General features: G+C 56.3%; 11 protein-coding genes across 11 annotated transcripts; 5 read left to right on the plus strand and 6 right to left on the minus strand.

The window, feature by feature from the left end:
* Positions 1-268: 268 nt before the first annotated feature.
* On the minus strand, positions 269-1,417 carry MAM_01788 (uncharacterized protein; the record flags this gene model as incomplete). The annotated part of the gene is made up of 1 exon (XM_040820587.1): positions 269-1,417. The coding sequence occupies one exon, from the start codon at positions 1,415-1,417 to the stop codon at positions 269-271; it is 1,149 nt and encodes a 382-aa protein (XP_040680930.1).
* A 1,347-nt stretch (positions 1,418-2,764) lies between these two features.
* MAM_01789 (Mitochondrial thiamine pyrophosphate carrier 1) lies at positions 2,765-3,799 on the plus strand (the record flags this gene model as incomplete). Its single annotated transcript, XM_040820588.1, has 2 exons — positions 2,765-2,850; positions 2,926-3,799. 2 exons carry the CDS (start codon positions 2,765-2,767, stop codon positions 3,797-3,799), a joined length of 960 nt encoding a protein of 319 aa, XP_040680931.1.
* Positions 3,800-4,018: 219 nt separating this feature from the next.
* MAM_01790 (Inosine/uridine-preferring nucleoside hydrolase) lies at positions 4,019-5,566 on the minus strand (the record flags this gene model as incomplete). Its single annotated transcript, XM_040820589.1, has 3 exons — positions 4,019-4,385; positions 4,458-5,105; positions 5,538-5,566. The coding sequence occupies 3 exons, from the start codon at positions 5,564-5,566 to the stop codon at positions 4,019-4,021; spliced, it is 1,044 nt and encodes a 347-aa protein (XP_040680932.1).
* Positions 5,567-6,540: 974 nt separating this feature from the next.
* MAM_01791 (RED-lik) lies at positions 6,541-8,198 on the minus strand (the record flags this gene model as incomplete). The annotated part of the gene is made up of 2 exons (XM_040820590.1): positions 6,541-7,993; positions 8,050-8,198. 2 exons carry the CDS (start codon positions 8,196-8,198, stop codon positions 6,541-6,543), a joined length of 1,602 nt encoding a protein of 533 aa, XP_040680933.1.
* Positions 8,199-8,726: 528 nt separating this feature from the next.
* On the plus strand, positions 8,727-12,209 carry MAM_01792 (Y-family of DNA polymerase; the record flags this gene model as incomplete). The annotated part of the gene is made up of 2 exons (XM_040820591.1): positions 8,727-8,971; positions 9,026-12,209. 2 exons carry the CDS (start codon positions 8,727-8,729, stop codon positions 12,207-12,209), a joined length of 3,429 nt encoding a protein of 1,142 aa, XP_040680934.1.
* A 597-nt stretch (positions 12,210-12,806) lies between these two features.
* On the minus strand, positions 12,807-13,394 carry MAM_01793 (Carbohydrate-binding WSC; the record flags this gene model as incomplete). The annotated part of the gene is made up of 2 exons (XM_040820592.1): positions 12,807-13,020; positions 13,117-13,394. The coding sequence occupies 2 exons, from the start codon at positions 13,392-13,394 to the stop codon at positions 12,807-12,809; spliced, it is 492 nt and encodes a 163-aa protein (XP_040680935.1).
* Positions 13,395-13,987: 593 nt separating this feature from the next.
* MAM_01794 (Sodium/calcium exchanger membrane region) lies at positions 13,988-15,105 on the plus strand (the record flags this gene model as incomplete). The annotated part of the gene is made up of 2 exons (XM_040820593.1): positions 13,988-14,158; positions 14,224-15,105. 2 exons carry the CDS (start codon positions 13,988-13,990, stop codon positions 15,103-15,105), a joined length of 1,053 nt encoding a protein of 350 aa, XP_040680936.1.
* A 2,639-nt stretch (positions 15,106-17,744) lies between these two features.
* On the plus strand, positions 17,745-18,478 carry MAM_01795 (Shr3 amino acid permease chaperone; the record flags this gene model as incomplete). Its single annotated transcript, XM_040820594.1, has 2 exons — positions 17,745-17,832; positions 17,916-18,478. The coding sequence occupies 2 exons, from the start codon at positions 17,745-17,747 to the stop codon at positions 18,476-18,478; spliced, it is 651 nt and encodes a 216-aa protein (XP_040680937.1).
* A 1,772-nt stretch (positions 18,479-20,250) lies between these two features.
* On the plus strand, positions 20,251-21,374 carry MAM_01796 (amino acid transporter arg-13; the record flags this gene model as incomplete). The annotated part of the gene is made up of 2 exons (XM_040820595.1): positions 20,251-20,361; positions 20,484-21,374. The coding sequence occupies 2 exons, from the start codon at positions 20,251-20,253 to the stop codon at positions 21,372-21,374; spliced, it is 1,002 nt and encodes a 333-aa protein (XP_040680938.1).
* A 364-nt stretch (positions 21,375-21,738) lies between these two features.
* MAM_01797 (translocator protein) lies at positions 21,739-22,481 on the minus strand (the record flags this gene model as incomplete). Its single annotated transcript, XM_040820596.1, has 3 exons — positions 21,739-22,093; positions 22,220-22,313; positions 22,370-22,481. The coding sequence occupies 3 exons, from the start codon at positions 22,479-22,481 to the stop codon at positions 21,739-21,741; spliced, it is 561 nt and encodes a 186-aa protein (XP_040680939.1).
* Positions 22,482-23,150: 669 nt separating this feature from the next.
* MAM_01798 (uncharacterized protein) lies at positions 23,151-24,401 on the minus strand (the record flags this gene model as incomplete). Its single annotated transcript, XM_040820597.1, has 1 exon — positions 23,151-24,401. The coding sequence occupies one exon, from the start codon at positions 24,399-24,401 to the stop codon at positions 23,151-23,153; it is 1,251 nt and encodes a 416-aa protein (XP_040680940.1).
* Between the last annotated feature and the right edge of the window lie 183 nt (positions 24,402-24,584).

The raw sequence follows: 24,584 nt of genomic DNA on the forward strand, positions 1-24,584 counted from the left end.
TAAAAAAATAGCACGTCGAGAATCAGGGCTCGAGTCTTGGTTGAATCAAATCTCCTCAATTTGTATTCTCACGGATGCAGATTCCGAAAACGCCAAAGGCAGATGCACCGTTCGATGCCGCTAGAGAGAAAAGAAATGTACCAGCAAAACGCCATGCATGAATGAAAAATGCGTCCAACGGAATGCAACAACTCAGACATGGAAACACCCCTCCCCCTCCCACACACGAGGTACACAGCTCGTGAGATCCTGTCCGATTTTCTACACATCATTCTCCCTCATCCATCATGCCAAGCAAATCGAGCTCCGTCTTCACAAGCCTCTCAAACTCGTCCCTATCTATGCCACTAGCCTTGGAGAGCATGTACAGGCTGCGTATGCTACGCGAAACATGCTGCTTCACCCCAAACTCATTCTTCTCCTGCCTACCCGCCGTCTCTTCAAGCTTGGCGACGGTAAGGGAGCCATTGGACGAGGCGCTCGACTCGGGTCGGGGCTGCTGCAACCCGATCTCAGCATTGGACAGGCCGTGCTGGATCCCGCCGTTTCCATTCACCCAGGCGGGCGCGGGGTTCTGCTGGAAGCAGCCGGGGGATCCCGTGAGCCGCGCCGCCTGGGCCTCTTCGTCGGGGTCGTGGTTGTCCATGGCGGGCTGCACGCCGTCGTACTGCGCAAAGTAGTCGTCTTCAGCTACCGATCGAAGAGCGTCGGGCTGCCGGTGGTGGGAGAGCGTTGCGCTGCCGGTGTTTGGCGCGGGGCTGCGATGGCTGGCTGGTGTTCTGGCGGGCGTTGCGTCGTACCGCGCCCAGTAGTCGTCGTCGTCGTCGTCAACATCGCCCGCGGGCGTGGACTTTGCGGTTGCGCCGTTTACCCGGAGCGTGTCTCTGGCCTTGGTTTCCTTGGCTTCCTTGTCGTTGAACTGCCTCTCTGCTTCGGCGATGGTCGACGCGCCGCCAAACTGGGAGAAGGGCGTGGGCTTGTCTGCAACGGTGACCTCGCCGATGCGCCAGCCGTCGCCGCCGCCCTCCTTGTCGTTTACACAGTAGACCAGGTTGAAGGCGAGTCCTAGCTCTGGCAGGGCAACGAGGGCCTGCAGCGTCTCCTGGTCGAGCCGCCTGTAGCGGGTTTCCGAGTCGTACCCCCAGTCGACCTCGACCTCGCCGGATACTGGGTGCGGCTCGAGCGTCGGGCCGCGGGCAATGTCAGCCAGCTTGGCGGCCTTGGCGGCGTCGTAGCACAGGAGACGGAGCCATGGTTCTGTGCTAGAGGCGGAGAGGAGCTGGACTCGTTGCCGGAGGATGGGGGAGAGGAGAGGGAGGACCTGGAGGGCGGGCTGGGTTGATGCTGCTGCGGCTGGGAGGGCGGGAAGGACGGCCGACAGGAGGCTTGCCTGGTCGGGAGGGGAGACGACGGCCATGGTGAGTCGCGAGCCCCTTTGAGGGCTGGAAATGGTGGCGACGTTGGTTCAGATGCGTCCCTTGTTGTGTTGTGTTTCCGGGAGATGAGAGACGAGAGAGAGATTGGAGCACCGGCGTTGATGTGTGTACGAGTACGATGTTTGGGGGAAAGGAAAAAAAGAAGAAAAAAAACTAGTCAGGTCCAGCAAAGTCTTAACGTGCTCATGCTGTCGGGGAAAATCCTCAGCGAAGCGTTATTTCCATTCCATTCTAGGCTTAAGCAAGTGCAAAAGTACGTAAGTGGTCCGAGAACGGCAAGGGGCGGAGCGGCAGCGTCGGGTCGGAAGGAAGGCGGAAGGAGAGGTGGGAAGGCAAGACAAGACGTGTGAGGATAAAGGGAAAATGTTCAAGAAGAGCAAGAGGACGAGATGCTGCCTGCCGTTGTTGTACGATGGGTAACGTTAGTAGATCCAAGGTCCTCCGCCGAGTGACGCGGGTCCATGTCGCCCGTCCCCCGTTGATCCAGGGCGGCGGGGCGCATCATGAGACCTTGACGACTTGATGCCAAAACATCCGTTCGGCCACGACCCACTCCCAGTTAGGCCGGAGAGCCGGCCAATGGCATCCATCCGCGGGGAAGACGAGTGGTTGTTCGGGGCAAAGGAAGCTTTGCCAGGTTTGCCAAGTGAGGCGAAACGACGCCGGGCCGACCAACCGGATCGCTGGCATTTGCCTGCCTGCCACCCGTCCCCGGTAGCGAGCACCAGATACGGCGTACCGGGATGCAGCCGATTGTTGTACGTACTCTACTCTGTTCTGTCGCATCTGGAGCGAGACTCGGGCACGGAAATGTCGCGGCCCAGCAGCGGCGGCCAATCACAGGCGCCGCCGCATGCTGGCAGCCTGTCTGTCACTCACGCAGCAGCCAATGGGCACGCCGCATGCTTCACTCCACGTTATCGATACCGAATACTAGGAACTTGGAAAGAACACCGCAACAACCTCACCTCAACCACCGCCCTCGGCAGCTCACGACAACAGCATCCACACATCCACACATCACTCAGCTCATAACAGTAACTCGACCCGCCGCACTCCCTCCGGCGACGGCGACTCCGCCGTCGCAAACTTACCCGCTTGTGGTCCGCGGACGGCCGGCGCTGGCTCCAACACCTCCGAAGCAACCACCGCGCCGAGGATATCTCTGCGAACCCCCCCCTTCTCCCCATCTACGCCCCAGGAACAAGAGTCGCCTCTGAACCAGTGCGAGAGCAGGCAGAGAGCTCGTGCGCGCCCAGCCCCAGCTCCAACTGACAGGCTGGCAACGGTAGCATGCGAGCGCGAGGGCCGCGCCTCCACAAGGCCGCATGTCCACCCAAAGCACGCGCCTCAAGGACGAGGGAACAAAACTGCAAGTCGTCTCCGCCGGCGCCATAGCCGGCCTTGTATCTCGGTACGGGCAAACCCAACAACCGAGCAAGATGACCACAACCCCCCCGGCGCCGCCAACTAACACCCTTTCGTGAAGCTTCGTCGTCGCGCCGCTCGACGTGGTGAAAATCCGCCTCCAACTCCAGCCGCACTCGCTGTCGGACCCCCTCGCGCCCCTGCGCACGGCGCCCGCGCACCACGGCGCCGTCGCCACGCTCAGGCACATCCTCCGGCACGAAGGCCTCGCCGGGCTGTGGAAGGGCAACGTCCCCGCCGAGCTGCTGTACGTCTGCTACGCCGCCATCCAATTCACCACGTACCGCACCACGACGCTGTTCCTGCAGACGACCCTGCAGACGCGGCTGCCCGACCCGGCCGAGAGCTTCGTCGCGGGCGCCGCCTCGGGCGCCCTCGCCACCTCCCTCACGTACCCTCTCGACCTGCTGCGGACGAGGTTCGCCGCTCAGGGCCGCCGCAGGATATACACCTCCCTGAGGGGCGCCGTCCGGGACATCCAGCGGGATGAAGGGTGGCGAGGCTTCTTCCGCGGCGTCGGCCCCGCGCTGGGCCAGATCGTCCCCTTCATGGGCATCTTCTTCGTCACGTACGAGGGCCTGCGGGCGCGCCTGTCGGGCCTCGACATGCCGTGGGGCGGCGAGGACGCCGCCGCCGGCGTCGCGGGCAGCGTCGTGGCCAAGACCGCCGTCTTCCCTCTCGACCTCGTCCGGAAGCGCATACAGGTCCAGGGGCCTACGAGGGCTCGCTACGTCTACAGCGACATACCCGAGTACACGGGCGCGCTGCGGGGAATCGCCGCCATTGCGCGCGCAGAGGGTCTCCGCGGGCTGTACAGGGGTCTCACCATAAGTCTGATGAAGTCTGCGCCCGCCAGTGCTGTCACGGTGTGGACATACGAGCGGAGTCTCAAGTTGTTGATGAGTCTGGATGCAAGCCGAGAGGCTCCATTGTGATGTCTAAGGCGGTGTAAACTGTATACAACTGTAATGAAACCTTCCCATTCCGTCATTGGGCGAGACGAGGGCAAAGAATTTTGTAAGAATAGCGAGCAAAACAGCATAAACCATCATCCTCTAGTGTTAATAAACAAAGCACTTTATAGACCGTCGGGCTTTTTTTTTCCCACATGCGGAGCGGGAAATAAAAGGGAGGGAGGGGACTGCTGGTGCAACTCATGGTCTGTACTCTTCCCAAAAGGTCTTGCCATTCTTCTCATTGACTGCGTCGGCGCGTGAGATGCAGGCCTCAATCTCCTGCCAGAACCTGGTAATGTCTATACTTCTCGGTATCCTGACGCCTTCCTCTCCAGCCGGCAGAGCCTTGACAATGGTGCGCCCCGTCTGCTTGGTGCCCGCCTCGGCTTCTTCAAAAGTCCCCTCCGTGACGACGGTCACATCGAAACGTTCGTTATACCTGGGGTGTACGCTCTTCTCTTCGTGCCACTCTGCAAAGGGAATTTCGTCGGAAGTGCCAATAAGAACTGCAGCGACGGCGATGGGGTCGTGCAAAGGGGGACCCTCTGTGATGCCGAAAACATTTCTGCTGGGTGTCAGTGGTTTGAAGCCGGCATCGAGGAGGGCCGTGGAGAAAATAGGAAAAAAAAACACATACGAATAGGTTTCCGCAAAAAAGTACAACAACTCAACGAGCATATCTCTCAACGTCGTCTTTCCCTTGCCTTCCTCGTTGCCGCCGGGTCCATACAATAGCATATGTCGCACGTCGTTTGAGGCCAGAACCTGATGGGTCAGATCGAGCGGCACCAGCGTCGTCTTCTTGGCGACCTCTTTGTTGTGAAACACCTCGGCCGCAGCCTCGGGGTCGATGAGGATATTGAACTCTGCCCAGAAGCTGATGTTGCCGATGCGATCCTTGTTGTCGGCGTGGCCCAGGACGGCATCCGAGAAACCTCCTCCGACAGACCCGCCCATGATGCTGATTCCCTTGATGTGGGACGCGACTTGAGGGTATTTGCGCAAGAGCACACCAACATTGGTGAGAGAGCCGGTGGCCACGAGCCAAGCCGTATCCTTTGGCTGAGCCATGAGTGCCTCGTACATGGCTTCAACGGCGTCCTTTTCGACGGGCTCGCAGGCTGGCTTGGGTAGCAGGAACGTTCCCTCGAGGCCGGATTCGCCGTGGACCTCGGGGGCGTGAGCAGGCGGGCGTTCCAGAGCCTTGGCTGCGCCTCGGTACAGAGGAACGTCTTTCTCTTTGCCGATGGCGGTGAGGACAGACGAGGCATTCCAAGTGGTGTGACTGTTTTATTTTTGTTCCTGTTAGAGAGGGCCCGGGGGGAAGGAGAAGAAGAACTCAATATTGACACCAAGGGATATATGCTTGATGTCTAGCCGGGGACGTGCCTTATGGATGCGTTTCCAAAGACTGAAGAAACACCAATCAGATTGAGGCGAGGGTGATATGCCGCCAAAAGTATGGCAAATACATCCTACGAGACAAGCAATGTTAGCATGCCCAATAATGGAAGTATCCGAGCTCAACCGCACAGATGGACGGATGGACCGATTTCCATTGATGGCGCCTCACAAGGCAGATGAGACGACACACAAGTTTTCCCCTAGAAACAAAAACAAAAATAAAAATAATGGAAGGGGGGACGAAGAGACGGGAAATGGCAGCAGGCAACATTGATACGAGATACGTACATCATGGCCCGGGTCACAGTCCAACCACACAGGAATTCGGGTAGATACGGCCATGATGGCCACTTGAGACTTTGAATATGGGTTCATGCACACAAAAGTGAGCCGAGGTCGCAGTCGCGCAGGAGAGAAGCCCGGTCAACTTGAGAGTCGGCCGTTCAACGGAATACAGCCCAGTCCAGCCAACGGCGCAAAGCGAAGAAGACCCTTGCCGACAGATGATGCCCGGCAGAAGAGGATGCGACGCGAGCGCAGGCGGCAAGAGGGAACCCCGGGCCCGGTATTTAAGATCTGAGCATGCAGCAGACAGACAGACAGACAGACAGACAGACAGACATGTGCTGTTTCGCTGCAAGTAGGACCAGCAAGCATCTGCATGGCGGCTGTTGTGTGTTTCAAGTTGGAGGATCCATCATCCGGCTGCCGCCGCCCGATGCGGATGCGGACCGACGCAACAATGGCCATTGGTCAGTGGTCAGGGGTCACCCGACGTCCCCACAAAACGTGGCAATGCACCGCACCGCATCGCATAGGCGAGGCAAACGCGAAATGCATGGCGACGTACGGAGTACGTGCACAGTGCATGCGCGGAGCCGCCACGTTGCAACCTGCCCGGCGTTTTTCGCCAGTTTCCGTCCACCCATCTACTTGCTATCCGTCCGTCTCGGTTGTGCCGTGCATCCTCGAGACGTCATGCGGCTACCTAGCTTGCTCTGCTTTGAAAACCCCTGCCCCTGTAATAGTCAGTGTAGTGTCACCAGTCATTGCTCCCAGTGCCGCGCGTGGCTGATTGTGCCGTCGTCGTTGCGCAGCAGCTCGTTGTCTGCCCGGTCCCTGGTGACGGACGGCTCGCGTACCCGTTGCCCGTTTGTTTCCTTCTTACATCGTCACAAGACCATTGCCGTTTGCGGGTGCACAAGATCATCTTGGTTGTTTTTATTCAGGCGCCAGCGGTCGACTGGATAGCCAGGCTGGTCGAGTCGACTGCTCGGTTGACATTGCCCTTGACTGAAGCGTCAACGTCGTCATCGTCATGCCGCCTTCCGAGACTCCATCATCCGCAGAAAAGCTTCAGCGTTGTTGGCGTCGCCCTTGCGCTTCTTCGGACCCCTTTTGCGCTGGCCCCGTGCATTCCGGCCACGGCCTCCTTCTCCGTCGCCGCCATCGTCACCCCATGATGCGAGTTTGTGGTCCTCAAAGTCATCTTCGTCTTCATATCTGCTGGTCCCAAAGCCCATGTCAAGGTCGTCGTCGTCCCGTTGAGACATTTGCAGTAATCTTCGCCTCCGCTCTTCAGCTGCCGTGGTATTTTGCCGAGATTCGTCGTCATCATCTTCCGACTCGATTGGACGTAGTGCTGCTGCCTTCTTGATAGCCGCCATGATGGCCGGGTCCGACATGGACGGCGCCCGTCGTCCTGCTTCCTCCGAAACGAGCCGTGTCTTGGAACCTTGGAAGTAGTTTCTGGCGCCTGTTTGCGGCTTCGGAGTTGGCGGCATTGCATCCGATGCTCCTGGCTTCTCTTGCGAAGCGCCATTGTCAGCTGTTTGCTTCTCTGTCGTTTCCGCATCCGAGCCCGAACACGACTCTGAGTCATCCATTCCAGCTAACGGGTCATAGTCATCCCCTACGTCATCAAAGATATTGACTTCCCCATCATCCTCGGCCACCGGCTCTTCTTTTTTTCTGTATTGCTCTGGAACTTCCATGCCCAAAGGCTTTGCGCTCTTGTCGGGCATTGGCAACTCGTCTCTTGACTCGTTTTCTTCCCCAGGTTTCAGCTTCCGGACTTTTCGCTTCTCGTGCCCGTCGGCATCGACAATGATCAGTACTTCCCGACCTTTGCTATCTCTTTCGATACGCGTGCCGAGCTTCTGTGTCGTACCAATCTTGCGGAATCGATCCCCCAAACTAGGCTCAGCGTGTTCCTTGGCCGCTGCCCTAGCTGCCTTCATATCCGCCAAGATTTGGTCTCTTGTCCTTCTCTGTCGTGCTACAACTGTAGATAGCTGGCCCTTCTTCTTTGCTGCCTTTTCTCTTTCGATCGCATGAACCTCTTGTGATTCGAGCTCGTCGAGGGCATCGTCCACGTGCGCATCGTCGTCCTCGGCCATTGGAATCGTTGGATCGGCTGGTTTCTTGCTGTATACGTCCTCTCCCCTCCTTATTCGCTCGAGAAGCTTGAAATCGAGCCCCTTGACTAAATGCGTACTCTCCAAGTCGCCTCCAGCAATCTGAAATCGTAGCCTTTCGTACGTCTTCCCGTCAATCTCTTCGTTCTTGTACGATTCTTCGAGGGCCTCTAGTCTCGCCTGTCGGTCATCGACTTCAGCAGTATCTCGGGGTTGCGCTCGGTCGACATAGCCATCTGCCAGCCTGACGCCCCTGGGTGCCGAGATTCTGACCCTTTTCTGCGGCCTGTCAGACTGGCTGCAGTCGGCAAGCTGTCGAGCAAAATCGCCCCGGTGGCCTGCTACAGATCGGCTGCATCTTTTGGTTAGGATGCAGCCTTACAACATCTCGACGAAACTGGCACTCACGGTGTCATGGGCATGCTGGCTCGTTGCCGGGATCCGAGAGCTGTGCCCCCGCTACTGGGCTTTGCGGCGGGAAGAGGAGGGCCGCTTTTCGAACCGGATGCTTGCTGCGAATTTGCAAGCATCAGCTTGCGGAACTGCTCGTTGTTCATGATGGCGTGCGCCGGCAGTCAGCCAGCTTGCCGGTGGTGAAGGCTGCTTTGATGTGCAGAGAGGAAAGATTTCATCCTTGCAGTCGTCGAAGATCTGCCCTCCCAGCAGACTCCACAGTCAGCCCTCTTTAGCTCGAGCCAGTCACGCGATTACGTGTGCAAGGCGTGTGCAACTTCTCCACTCTCCACGCTTACGCGGAAAAGTCGCCATCGTGAACGCAAATCATCATCATCACATCACGCCCGGCTTCCTCAACTTAAGGAGGAACATTCGCTTTCCTCTTCTTAGCTATTTTCCCTTCCTCCCTTCTATTATTTTCTTCTCTTTTTGGATACCCCCTCTCCTTGCTCAAGCCCCCGTCGTGCCATAAACCCAATCGCATCTGTCCATGGCACACAATATATGAGGCATGCGACAAAAACCATGACCACTCAGATCATGATTGAATCAATTCTCGCTAGCCTGGCTCCTACTTCTGGACTAGATTTGCGCACATAGCGGGTGCACTTTGGCCACACTCACACAAAATGGGCAGCGTTTTGGAAAAAAACTCGTCTCTGGTGCGCAAGAGGATAGAAAACCACAAGTTCCAAAATGAAGACGGCGACGAATACGAGGGCAGCGAGTTTGGCGGGTTTGGCGATTATTTCCGCCGCAAGAAAACCAAGCTGCAGAACCTCGACGCCGACCTGCGCGCCGCCTCTGACAAGCCTCAGATCTTCAAGGGGATAGTTGCTCACGTCACCGGCTATACTCAGCCGCCCCTGCATGTGTACGCTCTCTCCCGTCACGGCCCCCGATTCGGCACGTGCTGACTTGAATGCAGCCTTCATCGCCAGATCGTCGAGCACGGCGGTGGCTTTCTTCAGTACTTGGACTCAAAGACGATGGCTACCCATATTGTTGCCTCCACTTTGCCTCCCAAGAAAAGCGTTGATTTTGCCCGATACCGCATCGTCAAGCCCGCATGGATCGTCGACTCGGTGGCCGCTGGCAAATTGATGCCCTGGGTCAACTATCGCGTGCTAGACGAGGGACCCAGACAAAAAGTCCTCAAGTTTGACGGAGAGCAAGACATGACCCAGGTCAGTCCGGAAACTAGGCGGGGCTACAAGGAACAGACCGACAATAGCTTCTACACGTCACAGTTGAAGTCGTCCACAGCCCTCCCCAGTCAGTCTTTGAGCCAATTCGCCGAGAAGATACAATCGTCAAAGCCCCCAGGCTCTCTTGCTGCCAGCAAACAAGAGGCGACTGTCGAGAAACGCCCGTCTTTGATGGTGTCTCCCGAATCCGACCCCGCCAGCGGCGTAGAAAGCCCAGGCATGGTGACAGCCACCGGCCATGACATCTCGGCGGATCATCATGTCATGGGGCCGGCAGAACAACCTCATGGAGTAGTCCATGCTGTGAGTCCCTCTCCGGCGGCGCAACCACGCCAAGGAATGACGTCGGAGGAACACAACGCCTGGTTGTTGTCGGACCCCCGTTTACGCAAGTCGTCAACGGCAAATCCCGAGTTTCTCAAGCAGTTCTACTCAGAAAGCCGGTTGCATCATCTCTCCACGTGGAAAGCGGACCTGAAGTCGGCAATGCAGCGACTGGCTGCCGAGAAAGGACTGGCACAGAAAAAGTCTAAAAAGAAGCCAGGCGCGCGGTGCTACATTATGCATGTCGACTTTGACAGCTTCTTTTGCGCTGTATCGCTGAGGCAACACTCCGAAGACGCCGACAAACCCACCGTCGTGGCACACAGCAGTGGTCCAGGGTCTGAGATTGCAAGCTGCAACTACCCGGCTCGCAAGTTCGGGGTCACGAATGGGATGTGGATGAAACGGGCCATCGAGCTCTGTCCTGATCTGAAAGTCTTGCCATACGACTTTCCCGCATACGAAGAAGCAAGCCGATTGTTTTATGAGTCAGTCATGTCTATCGGAGGAGTTGTGCAGAGTGTCAGTGTTGATGAGGCTTTGATAGACGCCACTGCTGTTGTGTACTCTGCATCCAACTCCCAGGGCATTGGCATTGATGAGGGGAATGTCTGGCGGGAACAGGAGAAGGCAGATGAAATTGCCATGGGTCTTCGAGAAAGCATCAAAGCGAAAACCGGATGCGATGTTTCTGTTGGCATTGGCGGCAATATTTTGCAGGCCAGAGTGGCCCTGCGAAAAGCCAAGCCAGCCGGACAATTCCAGCTGAAGCCAGAACGTGTCCTGGATATCGTGGGCGAGTTGACAGTCGAGCAACTGCCCGGCGTTTCTCACAGTATAGGTGGAAAGCTTGAGGAACTGGGCATCAAATTCGTCAAGGACATTCGAAACGTGTCCAAGGAGCGTCTTGCCGGTTCCCTGGGACCCAAGACGAGCGAGAAACTCTCAGACTATGCCCGAGGCATTGACCGAACCGAGGTCGGCGAGCAGCCACCACGGAAGTCGGTGTCCGCAGAGGTCAACTGGGGGATTCGGTTCATCAGCCAGCAAGAGGCAGAGGAGTTTGTGTTCAACTTGTGCAGGGAGTTGGAGAAGCGTCTTGTGAATGAGCAGGTCAGGGGCACGCATCTCACAATGAAGATTATGCGAAGATGCCTGGACGCACCGTTGGACCCTGCCAAACATTTGGGCCATGGCAGATGCGACACATTCAACAAGAGTGCGACCTTTGGTGTTGCGACGCACAACTACGAAACCATTGGCAAAGAGGCCGTCTCTATTCTGAGGTCTTTCAAGTTCAGTCCCGGCGATTTGCGCGGGCTCGGCGTTCAAATGACCAGACTGGAGCCGATAAAGGCACAACAAGCACGGCCCACGGAGAGCAGTCAACGGACACTGAGCTTCGGTCCGTTTGTCGGTGCCTCGTCCGCCAAAAAGCCATCACGTACTGAATCCATTGACGATATCGAGAGCCCGCAAAAGCCGAAGCGGTCTCCTGGCCATGGCATGGACGCAGATCCCATTGCGGACGATCCGCTGACGCCTCGCAAGCAAAAGGTACACCCTGCCATGGCGCTGTCGAGAGCCGCCCAGGAAGATGCCAAAGCCAACACTCCGCTGAACGTGTCCGGTACTCAATTCATCCTCCCCAGCAACCCGGATCCCGCCGTCATTTCTGAGTTGCCAAACGACATCAGAAGTAGGTTAATGGGACAGCGGCCTCGACAGAGCCCCTCTCCAGCAGTACGAAGATGCGAAAGCCCCAGCTGCAGGGAGGCGGTGCTCCCTTCACAAATTGACGCGGACGTCTTCAACGCACTGCCTGATGACATGAAAGCCGAGGTTCTTGCCACATACGGACGAAGACCTGCCCAGCCCCAATCTCCGCGGAGACAACACCACGTCGCCCAGCAGCCAAGGAAGCAGACGACGCCGACCAAACGAGGTGGCATCCGGGGCATATTTGGCAAGGCCCAGCGTCAACGAGATGCGCAGACCGGGGTGGTCCAGACCAACTTCAAAACGCTCAGGCCGGGATCTGAGAGCCCCATTGTCCCGGAGATGGAGGAGCTTGACGCCGAGTTCCTCGCTGAGCTGCCGGAGGACGTGCGCAGGGAAGTAGTTGCCGACCACCGCCGTCGAAGAATGGCTCTCCGATCAGGGCTTGACGCTCCGCCGCGGAGACACCATACCCCAGATACGGATACCGTCCCGCCTGGCGGCCAGAGGAAGATTACCTTTCCCGCCCCTCCGAGAAAAGTAGCGTTTGCCTCCTCGGGGGTCACCTCAACGAGGGAGGTCAAGAACATGCTCGATGCCTGGCACGCCGAGACACGGCGAGATGGGCCACACAGTGCTGATGTAGAGGTCTTTGGGAAGTACGTGCAAAAGGTAGTCGAGGAGGAGCGAGACCTTGAAAAAGTCGTCGTGCTCACCAGGTGGCTGCAAGTCCTCGTGGAGCAGGACGCACGTCCGGGGAGGGGACAGGATTCGTGGCGAGAAGCTGTGAAACAGGTGAAGAGGTCCGTACAAGGTGCAGTGGAGGGCCGCGGGCTCGCACCGTTGGAATTGGATATTTAAAACATGACTTTGACGATGGACGTTGCGAATTTTGCGGCAGTAGCAGCAGTAGTAGTACGCCGCAGGGTAGTTTGAGAAAGATGCGGACCGTATCGCCACGTCTCTGCTTCTCCTTGACTTTGGGACTTGAGCCATGCACGCTGCCCTGCCTAGTGGTGAACACGTATGTTGCCCGTGGCACAGCACGAGACGCCTCGTCGAACGGGAGAATCCACCTCTGAGCCCGCTTTGGGTTTCAACCACTTCTGCGGAACGACACGAGAGTGTATGATGACCAACCCGGCATAGGAGGGAATGCTTCCAAGACTAGGAGACCCGCTGCCACGGTCAAAGGATACAACTGACTGGGGAACAAGCAAAGGCACACATCCCGCGTCGTCGTCGTCGGCGTCGTCGCATGGCAGTCGAGCCACGGACTCGACGGATCTTTCAATGGGTCTCAAGCTGGACACGGGCAAGGCAACTCGTTTCTGGTCACGATGCCGTCGCTCGGACAGACCTGCCGGTCGGGCGTCTTGCTGGCCACGTCTACGCACTATGTACAGACAGGGACAGACAGACCTGCTCCATGAGTCCATGCAGGCACAAGCGCCGGGCTCACGCAGACGCGAAGGCAGCCAGGACAGAAAAGACAGACGCCAAGAGGGCGGGCGAGGCCTTGGCCTTGACACCGGCACTCGGCACCCTGTAGACGCTCAACTTGAGAGATCCGCCGCAGGCCAGTGAGTTGTTTCCTTCGCAGGCAAAGTTGCACTCTCCGTCGTCTAGCTTTGCCGAAATGCCGGCGATGCTCTGCGCGCACCAGCACTCCCTGCCAACACGTCAGCTTCCCGGGCCGCCTTTTGCACACGCCCGACTCGCGTCGTTCGGGTCCGTCTCGTCCCGGACCGTGCTCTTTCCTGCTTACCTGGCCCATTCCAAGCCGGCGTAGCGGTAGTGCGTGCCGTTCTCTCCGTTGTTGCAAAAGTCGAGGCACATTGGTACCGTCATCTCGCCCTTCCTGACTTCATTCGCGCCGCCGGACAGGGCGCGAGTATGGTCGGAGCCCTGAACTTCAGTGGTTTCGTTGTAGCACCCGTAGTATGTGTATGTTTTGGACTCTTTGTAGGTTTGAACAGTGGCGTTTTGCTGAGCGGCCACGAGGGTGAGAGAGGCTAGGAGCAGAATGGGGCGGAAGGGCATCATGGCGAAGTGCCGACAATCAGTATTAGGGGAGTACCTGGTAGGAAAGGACACACAGTACACGCAGGGTGATGTTGCTTTGGAGCAACGCATGGCCCGTCGTACGTCGGACGTTGGTGGTCGTTCAATTTCCGTCTGGCTTCACCGCTGGCTTAGTCAGAATCAGAACCTGCGGCTGAAGCCTCGGACCACGGCTACACTCGACTGACTGCACGTCCCCTCTCATGCAATCTCGAATCTTGAGCAGAAGTCGATCCAGCATTGCTCATGTGTACGAACACTTGTCAAGGCTCCGCGAGGATTGTCTTGTTTTGACGAGTTTGCACCCGATACAGGCGTTTTACGCGCATTCTGAGCCACGATGGCTTTGTCGTGAGGCCCTTCACCAGCTTCAACACGTTACACCAGACTTAAAAAAAAAGAAGCCTTGACTTTACAGGGAGACGTCTTTTGCAGATGAGTACATGTTAGCCGCTGCATGTTTCGAGTTACTCCCCGCCATCCAATTGCGCCTTGCATGCATGTCCCGACTTCCCAGAGTCCCGCGTCAGCATCGCCATCGTCATCGCCGCCATCAACTGTGACCACTCGCCAACATGCCCCAGGACACCAGCATCCCTTACGACATATCTGTCTTCGTATCGACGCTCTTTCTTTTGGAGTTCGCCACCGACAAATTCATCTCCCACACTGCAAAGCTAGCCTCCCTCATCAACGTCTCAGAACTCCTCATTGGGCTGGTTACTGCCGGCGCAGAATGGGAAGAAGTAAGTTGGCCCTCCGCCGTCCTGCCTCACAGTCGCATTCGGTGTAGTGTATGTTGACAAATCAGCTCGCTGTGGTAGTCTCCTCCCTCGGACAGGGCCGTTCGTCCCTTGCTCTGGGCAATGTCATAGGCGCATCCATATCCAATATCCTCGGCGCCTTTTCTCTGGGCTTGCTTTGTTCCGGGGACCTTGAGTTTGACCGTGGCTCGAGGATCTACTCTCTGCTGACTCTTGTGCTCACCACGCTCATCATCCCCGTCGTATACTATTCCAGCAGAGTTTCGTGCATCGTTTGCGGATCCATCTTGATAGGCGGTTTCGTCATATACTTCGTCTCTATAGGTGTCGCGGTCGTCAAAGGTGTCTTGATATCCCCCGAGGATTCCGATTCGGACTCTGACGACGGAGACGGAGACGACGACGGAGACACGGAACGAACAGCCCTCCTCAACAATCCGTCTCCAGGCCCTCCCCGTCACGCCATCACCCATCACGCCCTCCAACTCGTCTTCGGCATCGCAGCCCTCGCCCTGTCTGCCTATATTCTGGCACACTCTGCGGCGAGTATCACGACGCAGTTGCACATTTCTGACATTTCATTTGGCGTCGTTGTCCTCTCTATTGCGACCACGCTTCCAGAAAAGCTGATTTCCGTCGTGAGTGGATACAGGGGCCGTGGTCAGATACTAGTTGCCAACTGCGCGGGGAGCAATATTTTCTTGTTGTCCTTGTGTTGTGGTATCGTCTTGATCAGCACACGAGGAGAGCTGGATAAAGGGACCGTGACGATCGGGGAGTTGGCGGTTCTGTGGTTGTCCACACTGGCCTTTACTGTGACAGTGTGGTTTGGCGGGACGGGGGCCAAGGTAATTGGAGTTGTCATGGTTTTGGGATATGTCGCATTCATAGTATTGGAGTATGCCGTCATTCATCGGGTGGACCTATAGCCAGGGCATGGCGGCGCGATGGCATGGCGCATAGTGTCGTCAGCTTGCTCGGACAACTTCGTCGGCCGGTAATATCGACAAGACATACTCATGTGTTTGCTTGTTGTCCAGTTTGATGTCCCTTGGACCAACCCAAGGTACGCGGTCAGGTGACTGCCGCAAAGCACCTATTCTTGACCTGATCAGCATATACCGTTGCGGCTCGGAAAGCGCCTCTGACATGGCAACGCTCTCATCTGATCCGGTTTTCTAGCTCATCTGAGATGGCGGACTGTAATAGATCCTATCAAATCGGCACACCAACCACTAATCGCTTCTCAAGGCGTCCTTGCAGATCAGATTGCTCCTTCAATGGCATCACCAATGCCAGAAAGTCGAGACTGATAGTAATGACGGCAATATAAGGAGGAGTTGCAGAAGCCAGCATGAGCAGTCTACTTGGAGGGCTAGTTGGTATCGATGATGATGAATTCGGTCTCTGATCTGTTTCATGTTGTGATTGTTTAATCGCTGACCACACAGTCACATGACACCAGTATGCACAAACTCTTTCGCTGCTGCGTACGTCTCGACATCCTTGCAAATGGCCATCATGGCCATGCGCACTACCCGAAAAAGTCAAAGCCGGGACCATACCTTGTGATCAACCGCTGATATTCAAGATTTTGGCAATCGCCGGCCTCGACTGACCAGAATTGATATGACACCACATTGCGGCAGTGAGAGAGAGAATGCTTTTCAAATGTACCGGCAAGGAAAGTATCCAAGGTGCGGGAAACGGCTGCCTGATGGAAGAGATAAAGCAGGTGGCTCAAACACTTTCACCGCGCGTGTTGTTAGGTGTATGTTAACCTCAAGAGGGGCCGAGTGTATGCTTTCCTGGCAAATGCAGCTATGAGAAGCCATTTCGTCTAAACAGCCGCACAGCTTCAACTTTCATCACACCAAGTTTTCTTCACCGTAGCAGATGTCGATACTTCAACACCGTTTTCCATATAGTTCGCCGGTATCTCAGACCTGAGCATTTGACGAACCCCTGGCGTGCATACGGTTTCGTGCTCGCCCTATTTTCCGAAAAGGGAGCAAATTCAGAAAAGTTGCTCACGTTTTTTTAGTAGTAAACTCTGTTTCTGTGGCCCCAACGATGAAAATTTGAGGTTGGACAAGGCTGCATTATTTGAGGCTGGGAATATTCGACACGAGACGACATGCAGAGTCCAGGGACACGACTCTCCAAATGGGAAGAATCATCGATCTCGAGTGCCACCCAGTCCTACGTGATGACTGCCGTTTGAGTTGGAGTATGCGGAGACCGGAAAATCTGATAAGATAATGTCGAGACGCAAAAACCCTCGAGCTGAATTACCTTTTCTAAGACCTGAGAAAGACTTGCACTCGGATGTCGCCACGCACGAGCCTAAAACAGAAACTTGCAGCCACACATCTGTAGGCGAGGAAAACACCAGTGATACTAGCCGAAGCATGCATAAGGCTTCGCACTAATTGATGGAGTAGAGTCTAGACTGCCATATCCTTGCGGCGGATCCTCATCAACCCAGGCGCAAGGTGGGGTTTGTAGAACTCGCCCGGATTGCCTCCATATCTTGAGTCATTCGACGGCTGTAAAAGAACATTTGTTTTTGAATTTGCTGCCGGAAAAAGTTGTACAACAAGACCGAGCTACTTGGTCCAGACAAGGATATCGACGTGCGCCGCATGGTGACGATGCCGTCTGTTGCAAGGGGCATAACATTCGAGGAACAGCGCCAAAAAGAAAAATAGGTTTTGTAAAAGTTGTCCTGCCCGTCCCTGTGGCTGCGGTCGACTAAGGGACTAGCCGGGTTCGTTGGTTTTCTCTTTGCCTTGGCACGATTAAAAATGCGTGGCCATTGTGCCTATTCAGGCTATGTGGATGACCACAGAATAATCGCAACATTTCTCCCCGGCGGCTATGACGAAGCCGAATGGCGATTACACCGACAATTAAAGCTTCTCGCAAAAAAAAAGACTTGTGTTACGAGTTCCCGCAGTAACTCTCAGTGGCAGGGGAATCACGGGAATCATGCCTCACTGTATACAGCAGCCGCCTTCTCCCTCAAGTGCGACCTGGCACTCAAAGACGCTCTCCTCGAAGATGCCTAGAAAGCCATCAATCGCCACGGTTGCCTGGCCGGTACGGGGCATGTCAGCTTCCCACATTGTTGGCTCCTTCGAGCTGCCATGTCAAATGCGACAAGTTGATGGATTGTAGCATGGACAATCACTGAGGAGCAAGCTGTGAAAAGCAGACGGGAAAAAAAAATCAAGAGTGCACAGAGACGATGCAAAGTAACATTCAACCAATGCCCTCCTTCTCCTTGGGAAACCACCTCCTTCCATTGCTGCCAAAGCAAGCGACACTGAGGCTGCCGCAGGAACTCGGTGGAATTGGCCAATGATGATCCTGCGTTAGCAAGTTACGGCACCACCCTGTACCCAGTACAAACCACGGCGTAGTAAGCCGATTTGCGACGCCACAGTTGTTTCGCACACTCGGCGTCTCACGACAAGCGTCCTTCAAACGACCCAACACCGGCTCCGACGACCTCCTCTCCTTCGTGCGAGCATCCGAACAGGACATCCCGTACCTTGGTCCAAAGATGGGTTCCTACATCGACTGGTCCAAGACGACCAAGTCATCCAATTATCGCGGTTCCGGATCCTTCTCGACATTCATGATTATTGGACGTATGCTTTGTCTACGGGCGCATCACGGTGCGATCCAAATGGAAAATGGGCATGTAGGACGCTAACGTGGCACTTTGTTGTAGCGACCTGCTTCTTTCTCGGAACTCTCTTCGCATCCTTCCCCTACGATTTCCCCCTGCTCTGGAGCAAAGAGCCCGTTCCGGCCAGCTACTACGACCAGATCGAGACACACTTGACGTTCATCCACCAGTCGCCACCCCTCATCGGCCGCATTCTCAACATTATCGTAAGCGTTGGGTTCCTGGGGCTGTTCATCAAGCTGTTCAGACCGAGTGAGGCCAACTTCCTGTTTGACGGGGCTTCCCTGATCCTCTACACAATTGGTGTTGCTGTGTACATCACCAACATTGTCAAGGGCCTTCGTACCATGAGCTCCGGGTACTTTTCGAGCGATGATTTCAAGAATGCCAAGGCCAGGTTCGAGGGCGAGGTAATTCTGGGACGCGAGGACAGCTTGAGGGTGCTCTCTGCCAGCAACACCATCCTGGCTCTCGTGTTGATTGGCGTTCTGGTTTTGCAGGCTGGCCAATGGTATGCGGAGAAGAGAGATTCAGACGACGAAGCTGCCTTGGCTGCGAAGAAGGATGCTCCCGCTACCAAGGCGGCCACCAAGAAGAAGCAGTAGGGTGCCAAAGCGGGAGACTGCTCCTCCCGATGGCCCAGATATTTGTCAAGTCGTTGGGAACACGCCGCGTGCGTGTTGAAACGGGCTGCTGAAACAGGGTGGCGCGGGATACTTTGCCAAGAAGCCCAAGCCTGAATATAGGATAAATAAAACAACCAAGGTTGCCCGCTCCAGCCGGACCGACTTGTGATGCGAGGGGATACATTGCATTACACGCTGTGGGACTGATTGGACCCGTAATATCCCCATGAACTCAAACAAACACGTGAAGAGGTACGAGGAAAATCTAGCAGATGGAGGCAAGTCCAAGCCGGTTCCCCTCTGGTTCGTGGCAACGATTGGTTTTGGCCAGAGGCTGGTAGACCCGGGATCGACCACGACGACTCCATTCGCCTGATCCTGCTCCGATTAGGGTTTCGGGTGATGCACAGAGCATGGAACGATACGATTACTCCCTAATAGGTAGGTGTATGCGGGAATTTCTTAGTCTCAGCATCTTATCAGATGCAAATGCTAGTCCCATCGCAGCGAGTGAAGCCGGGCGCAAAAAGTACGTGGGCACCAGGAGAAGGACCCAAGTTGGTAAAAAAAAAAAAAAAAAAAAAAAAAAAAAAAAAAAAAAGAAAAGCGCACGCACACACAACTCAAAAGAGTCCCGGGGCAAACGCGCCCCTCCCCCTCGCCCTCCATTTGATACCATGATTCCGGCCAGGCCGCATGGCATGTCGTGTAATCGCTTTATTACGGAGTACTTGGGCGGCGTGTCGATACAACGGTTGCATCTCTGAGCTAGAAAACAGAGCGGCCAAGCCTGTGCGCGATTGTAACCACGTCATCGTTGATTCACTCTTTTATTTCCGCTTCCCTCATCTTCCATTGTGCCATGGTGGTATGGGGGTCCAAGTCCTGCCTTGGTCGAAGCAGTTGCTGGTGGGGATGGAGTCTGGCGTTGGATGGACAACGGGACACTCGTCTGGCCCGGCAAGGACGTGATCACTGATAGCTACCGGATGACTGTGCTGCATTGCCATCTATTGCAGCAGACCATGTGCAGCAATAGCAATGGCCCTTGGGCATCGGCGGACCGCCAAAAGCTCAGCTCTGCAGTCCCGCCATTGCATCCGTGGCACGGCAGCACGCAGTGTAATTCCGGCCACTCTGCCTCGCCGAGTATAAAACCATCGACAGGTCGCCCACCGTCCTTGGTCTGCTATTGTCGCCCCTGGTCCCCCGCTCCGTGTCGTGGTTGTTGCAGTTTCTTCCGTCCTGATCCTGCTGTCTGCCCGTGGGAGCTTTCTACTTCTGTTGATTTGCAATTGCGAATAGCACCGGTCCTACCCAAGTACTGAGTACTTCTGACCTAGGCAAGTAGGTACCCAGACACCTACAGGCACACTAAGGTACTGACTTACTCAAGTACTTGAGTACCTAGGTACCTAAGGTAGGGTACCCCAAGTACTTCCTCTCCAGCGTGTGGGCACCCAAAAGCGAGGAGCAAACTTAGTGCTGGCGCGGGCAGGCAAGCCGTTGCCCCACGTCAGGATCGCCGCGAGGGACAGACTCTCATCTCATTTTGTGTTGAGCCCAGAGGAAAAACACTACATGTGGTGCATAGCGCGGCTTCCAACGCTCGACAGGTCTCGATCTTCTCCTCGCGAGAGCTGCCTCCTCGCCGGAGCAGACGTAGCGAGGAACCCCGGCCACTTCCTCCCCCCACCCAGGTCACAGGACGGAGCATAATCGGCGGCGCCCCGCCGACTTTTTCCTTTGACATGGACCACGCGCAACTCGCCGCCCAAACCTCGACGTCCATGCCCTCGGAGCTTGTGCTTCGGGGCAGCTCGGCGCTCATAGAGGCCTTTGAGGGCATTGCCTACGGATCAGTGAGTTGCCCTGTTTTGCCCGTCTGCCTCTCCATCCTTTGTGCGTGTGTGTGTTTTATTTCGTTTCTCGTCTTTCCTTTTTTTCATGCCGTCAAGCTGACCCTTGTTTTCTTCCTCGGCAGATTGCTGGCATTGTTGGAAAATACATCGAGTACCCCTTCGACACGGTCAAGGTACGACTGCAAAGCCAACCCGACCATCTGCCTCTCCGGTATACCGGTCCCCTCGACTGTTTCAGACAATCGTTCAAGGCCGAAGGCTTCCCGGGCCTCTACCGCGGCATCAGCGCCCCGCTGGTTGGAGCCGCCGCCGAGACCAGCAGCCTCTTCCTGTTTGAGAGAGTCGGGCGCGAGGCCCTGTTCACGACCGGCCTGGCGTCGCGGGACAAGGGCCTCTCCGTGCCGGCGCTATGGGCCACCGGCGCATTCTCCGGCGTTTGTGCCTCCTTCGTCTTGACCCCCATTGAACTCGTCAAGTGCAAGGTCCAGGTGCCTCAGCACGCGGACGGTGCGGCCGCCCCGGCCATGCGGCCGCTCGCCGTCGTGCGCAGTGTGTTTCGCCACGAAGGGCTGCGGGGGTTCTGGCACGGCCAGCTGGGAACGCTCATCAGAGAAGGCGGCGGGAGCGCGGCCTGGTTCGGCGCCAAGGAGACGGTCACGTCGCTGTTTTACAGCGTCAAGATCCGCGCGGCCAAGTCTCTGGACGAGGCCAAGGGCATCAAGGCCGAGCCGTTGCCGCTTTGGCAGCAAGCGGTCGCCGGGGCGTCGGCCGGTGTTTCCTACAACTTCCTCTTCTTCCCTGCCGACACGATCAAGTCTCGCATGCAGACGATTGCTGTGGGCGCTCTGGCACAGAGGCGTACATTCTGGGACGAGGGCCTCGCCGTCTGGCGTCAGCACGGGGTGCGTGGCTTCTATCGCGGGTGTGGTATCACTTGTCTGCGGTCGGCGCCCAGCTCTGCGTTCATCTTTATGGTTTATGATGGGCTGAAGAGGAGCTTTCCCCTCCAGTAACGGGACGATGCTTTGCTCCCTTGGAAATTCGTCGTCGGGGTTCCGTGGCTTGTCCACGAAAACGCACGTATATTCCAGCTTTCTCTTCTCCTTTTCTTTGCCTTTTTTCTTTTTTTCTTTTATTTCCCTTCGTCTTGTTCTATTCATTATGACAATCATCTGCGTGGCGTTGAGGGTTGTGTCACAGGTTTGCATCATGACTAGACTTGGGGATATCGGGTACGGCATACATAGATGAGATGCATAAACAATTACCATTTCACCAACTACCTTGCCTGTCATATTACACGAGTGACGCCCACGACTCTGGAAACGAGCTTGACCGTTGCAACTTCCTATGAGCACTCCAAAGTCTCGGCCACTCCTACTCCCGCTTCACCTCCTTGTTCTGCAAATCCCAACCGTTCAAATATCCCGCCCCAGCGCAGAGATACGTCGCGAAGCCCAGCCAGCCCAGATACGGAACCTGGCACCACCCAGCAACCTCGTCGATCGAGCCCCAGAGATACGCCAAGTACCCATTCAGCCCGGCCAGCGTGACAATGTCAACGGTCGCCTCGATGGGGCGCTTGGCCACAAAGAAGAGCGGCATCCAGGCGAGATTGAGGCCCAGCTGGACCGTGTAGAGAGCGAGACTGGTCTGGGCCGTTTCCACGGTCGCGGGGGAGGCGGACGAGAGGCCGATTGTGGCGATGCGGTGGGATGCGTAGCCCATCAGCCTGGCGTCTGTTAGCCCGGGCGACGACACGACACGACACGACACGACACGGGGGAAGGGCTTGCAGGGAGGGCCAAGCAATGTAGCCCGTGATGCAGGACGTATCGGAGACGACGGAAATACGCACCCGTAGAGGGCCGTCCATACTGGGCCGAAAACCCAGGGCGGCGGCCGCAGGGGAGGCTGCCTCAAGGCCAAGTAGGTGTTTTGGGCCTCGGACGCTAGACGACGGGTTAGTCGGGTGTGGTGCCACGACGGGTGAAGCTGAGATGCGTACGGCGGGTTCCGAACCCGACGGCCGTTCCTAGAGCTATCGGGAGCAGCACGGACGCAGCGGGGTGCTGGAGGACCGCGGAGGGGATTGTCAGCGATTGGATGTAGGTCGTCATGGCGATGGGATTGTGCGGTGTGCGCGGCAGATGCGGCCTTGAGTCGGATGAGATGAGGTGTGTTGGTGAAGTGAAGTTGGGACCAAGGTCCGTGGGTGTGCCTCGGCCGCTACGTCATCTGACTGGTCGCGAGAGCCACCAAGTACTCCGTACTTGGGTACGGAGTACGCACACTCTAACCCCTGTTTTATTAACCACCCGTGACCTGACAGGGGCTGGCAGCTGTGAGGTAATCACTAACAGTCGTAAAAGAGGGCTGTATAGAGTTAGGGTTAGGGTTAGGTTGAGCGCTAATTCCCTATAAGGCACCTAACAGGCTGTGTTTTGCATGAAGCTATCGTGAGCGCTTATTACCCTCGGCTCTGGGGACCAAGAATCTCGATTTGCCTGTTGGCCTTTTCTTGGCACATTAACGCGTGACGTGAAATCGGCCAACACTTCCTTGCTTGGACTTGGACTGTACGACTGTACGTTGCACCTGAGACTAAACAGAGTATGATGGGGTCGCAAGCTTTCTTTGGATGCCATGGCGATGATACCGAGGCATGACAAACAACGCGTCTTCGCCAACGTTTGCTGCGGCACAGAACCATCATCTGTCGACCCGTGACTGGCGAGAAAACGAAGAGCTATTCACTAGCCGAAACCCGACACCGAGTCCTGTACTGATTAGCCCATGCCCTCCATAAACTCTACACGATCGAGCAACATCTGTCTATAGCCCATGTACTCTTTCAATCCCTCCCACTCTGATCCCGTCTCTTCACCGTGTCGCCAGGGCTCTGGGAACCCCCATGCGCATGCGACCTTGTCCAGGGCGGCGCGTTCATCTTCCCGTAGCCACCTGTATCGCAGAGGCGTCCCGGGGGCCCATGTCACACGCTTCATTTGGTCCTTGTTGCTAAGCTTGGCAATGACACCCAGAGATCCTACAACGAACAAGTATCCTGAAATACCGGCGACACCAATCCCCGTGGCGGTGCTAATGTCCATTGTGTTTTGCCAGTAGGCTGCGTAGGAAGTCGAGAGGCCGAATATACCAAACGGCAAGGTAGCCAGACCAATTGCCGGGGCGGTGCAGTGGCGTATTAATTTCTGTCGTTTGAATGCTGGGACCGTGTACGCTGCTTCAATAATACCAAGCGAGGCATCGAGGTTTTTGGCTTCAATGGCTGTCTGAAGAGCTGTGGCCGCCACACCTTCCTCGATAGCTCGTGATGCGGCATTGGGATTCTGCTGGACGTATTGGATCTGACCGTCTTTCACCACGGGTTTCGGCTTGGAAGCATAAAGTTCCAGCACGGATGGGAGAGACTCGGGGCGGCCCAGTTGCGACTGGATCTGAACAAAGGTCTCGAGAAATTCAGGCGTCATCTCGACGTTGGGGTGTGTGATGATGGCATATGCCGCGTAAGATATTCTATTAACAGCTTCTTGGATCTTGGCTTCGATTGGTATCCTGGTGCCGGTTCGCTCGGCACCGAGAGCAACGAGTTTTGATGCCGAGGCTTTAGACTGTGCCTCTACCCGCTTTAACTGAGGGTGGAGGGCAGACGCAGCGCGAAGACACGACTTGAGAGCCGCATTGGTCAACTGGACGGCTGGGATACCGTCGACTGACAAGAACCTGTTTTTGCTGTCCTCGGCTACTCGGGCGAGGGCCGCGGGGTCGGTGATTTGCGCCGGGGCGTTGAGAGACCTGGCCCGTCTCGCGTGTGAGGCTTGTGCTTGTTCATATCTGGCATTGCTTGCCACTGTCGACGACCATCTCGGCGCCGATGCTGCGCACACCAGCTGCCTCGGGACGCCGGTTCGTCGGGCGGACAGTCGCACGCTGATAGGCTGTCTGAACGCTCGTGTCTGGGTAAATGTGCAAGCTTCACAGACAAAGCCAATGTTTCCAGGTGTCACATGTCTCATCATGGACCGAGATGGCGCATTGACGGGAGAATGGTGCGTCGACGTTGAGGATGAGATTGGGACGATGTGGTCGTTGCTTGGAAAACTTGCAGGAGGACTAAAAATTCCACCTCCTCGTAGGCCGACCCGGCCAACTGGGGCTCCACCAGCTGCCTCAAGAGTTCACTGGTCTCTACAACCGGG

This window comes from Metarhizium album, assembly GCF_000804445.1.
Source record: "Metarhizium album ARSEF 1941 chromosome Unknown scaffold_3, whole genome shotgun sequence".
NCBI classification, from domain to species: domain Eukaryota; kingdom Fungi; phylum Ascomycota; class Sordariomycetes; order Hypocreales; family Clavicipitaceae; genus Metarhizium; species Metarhizium album.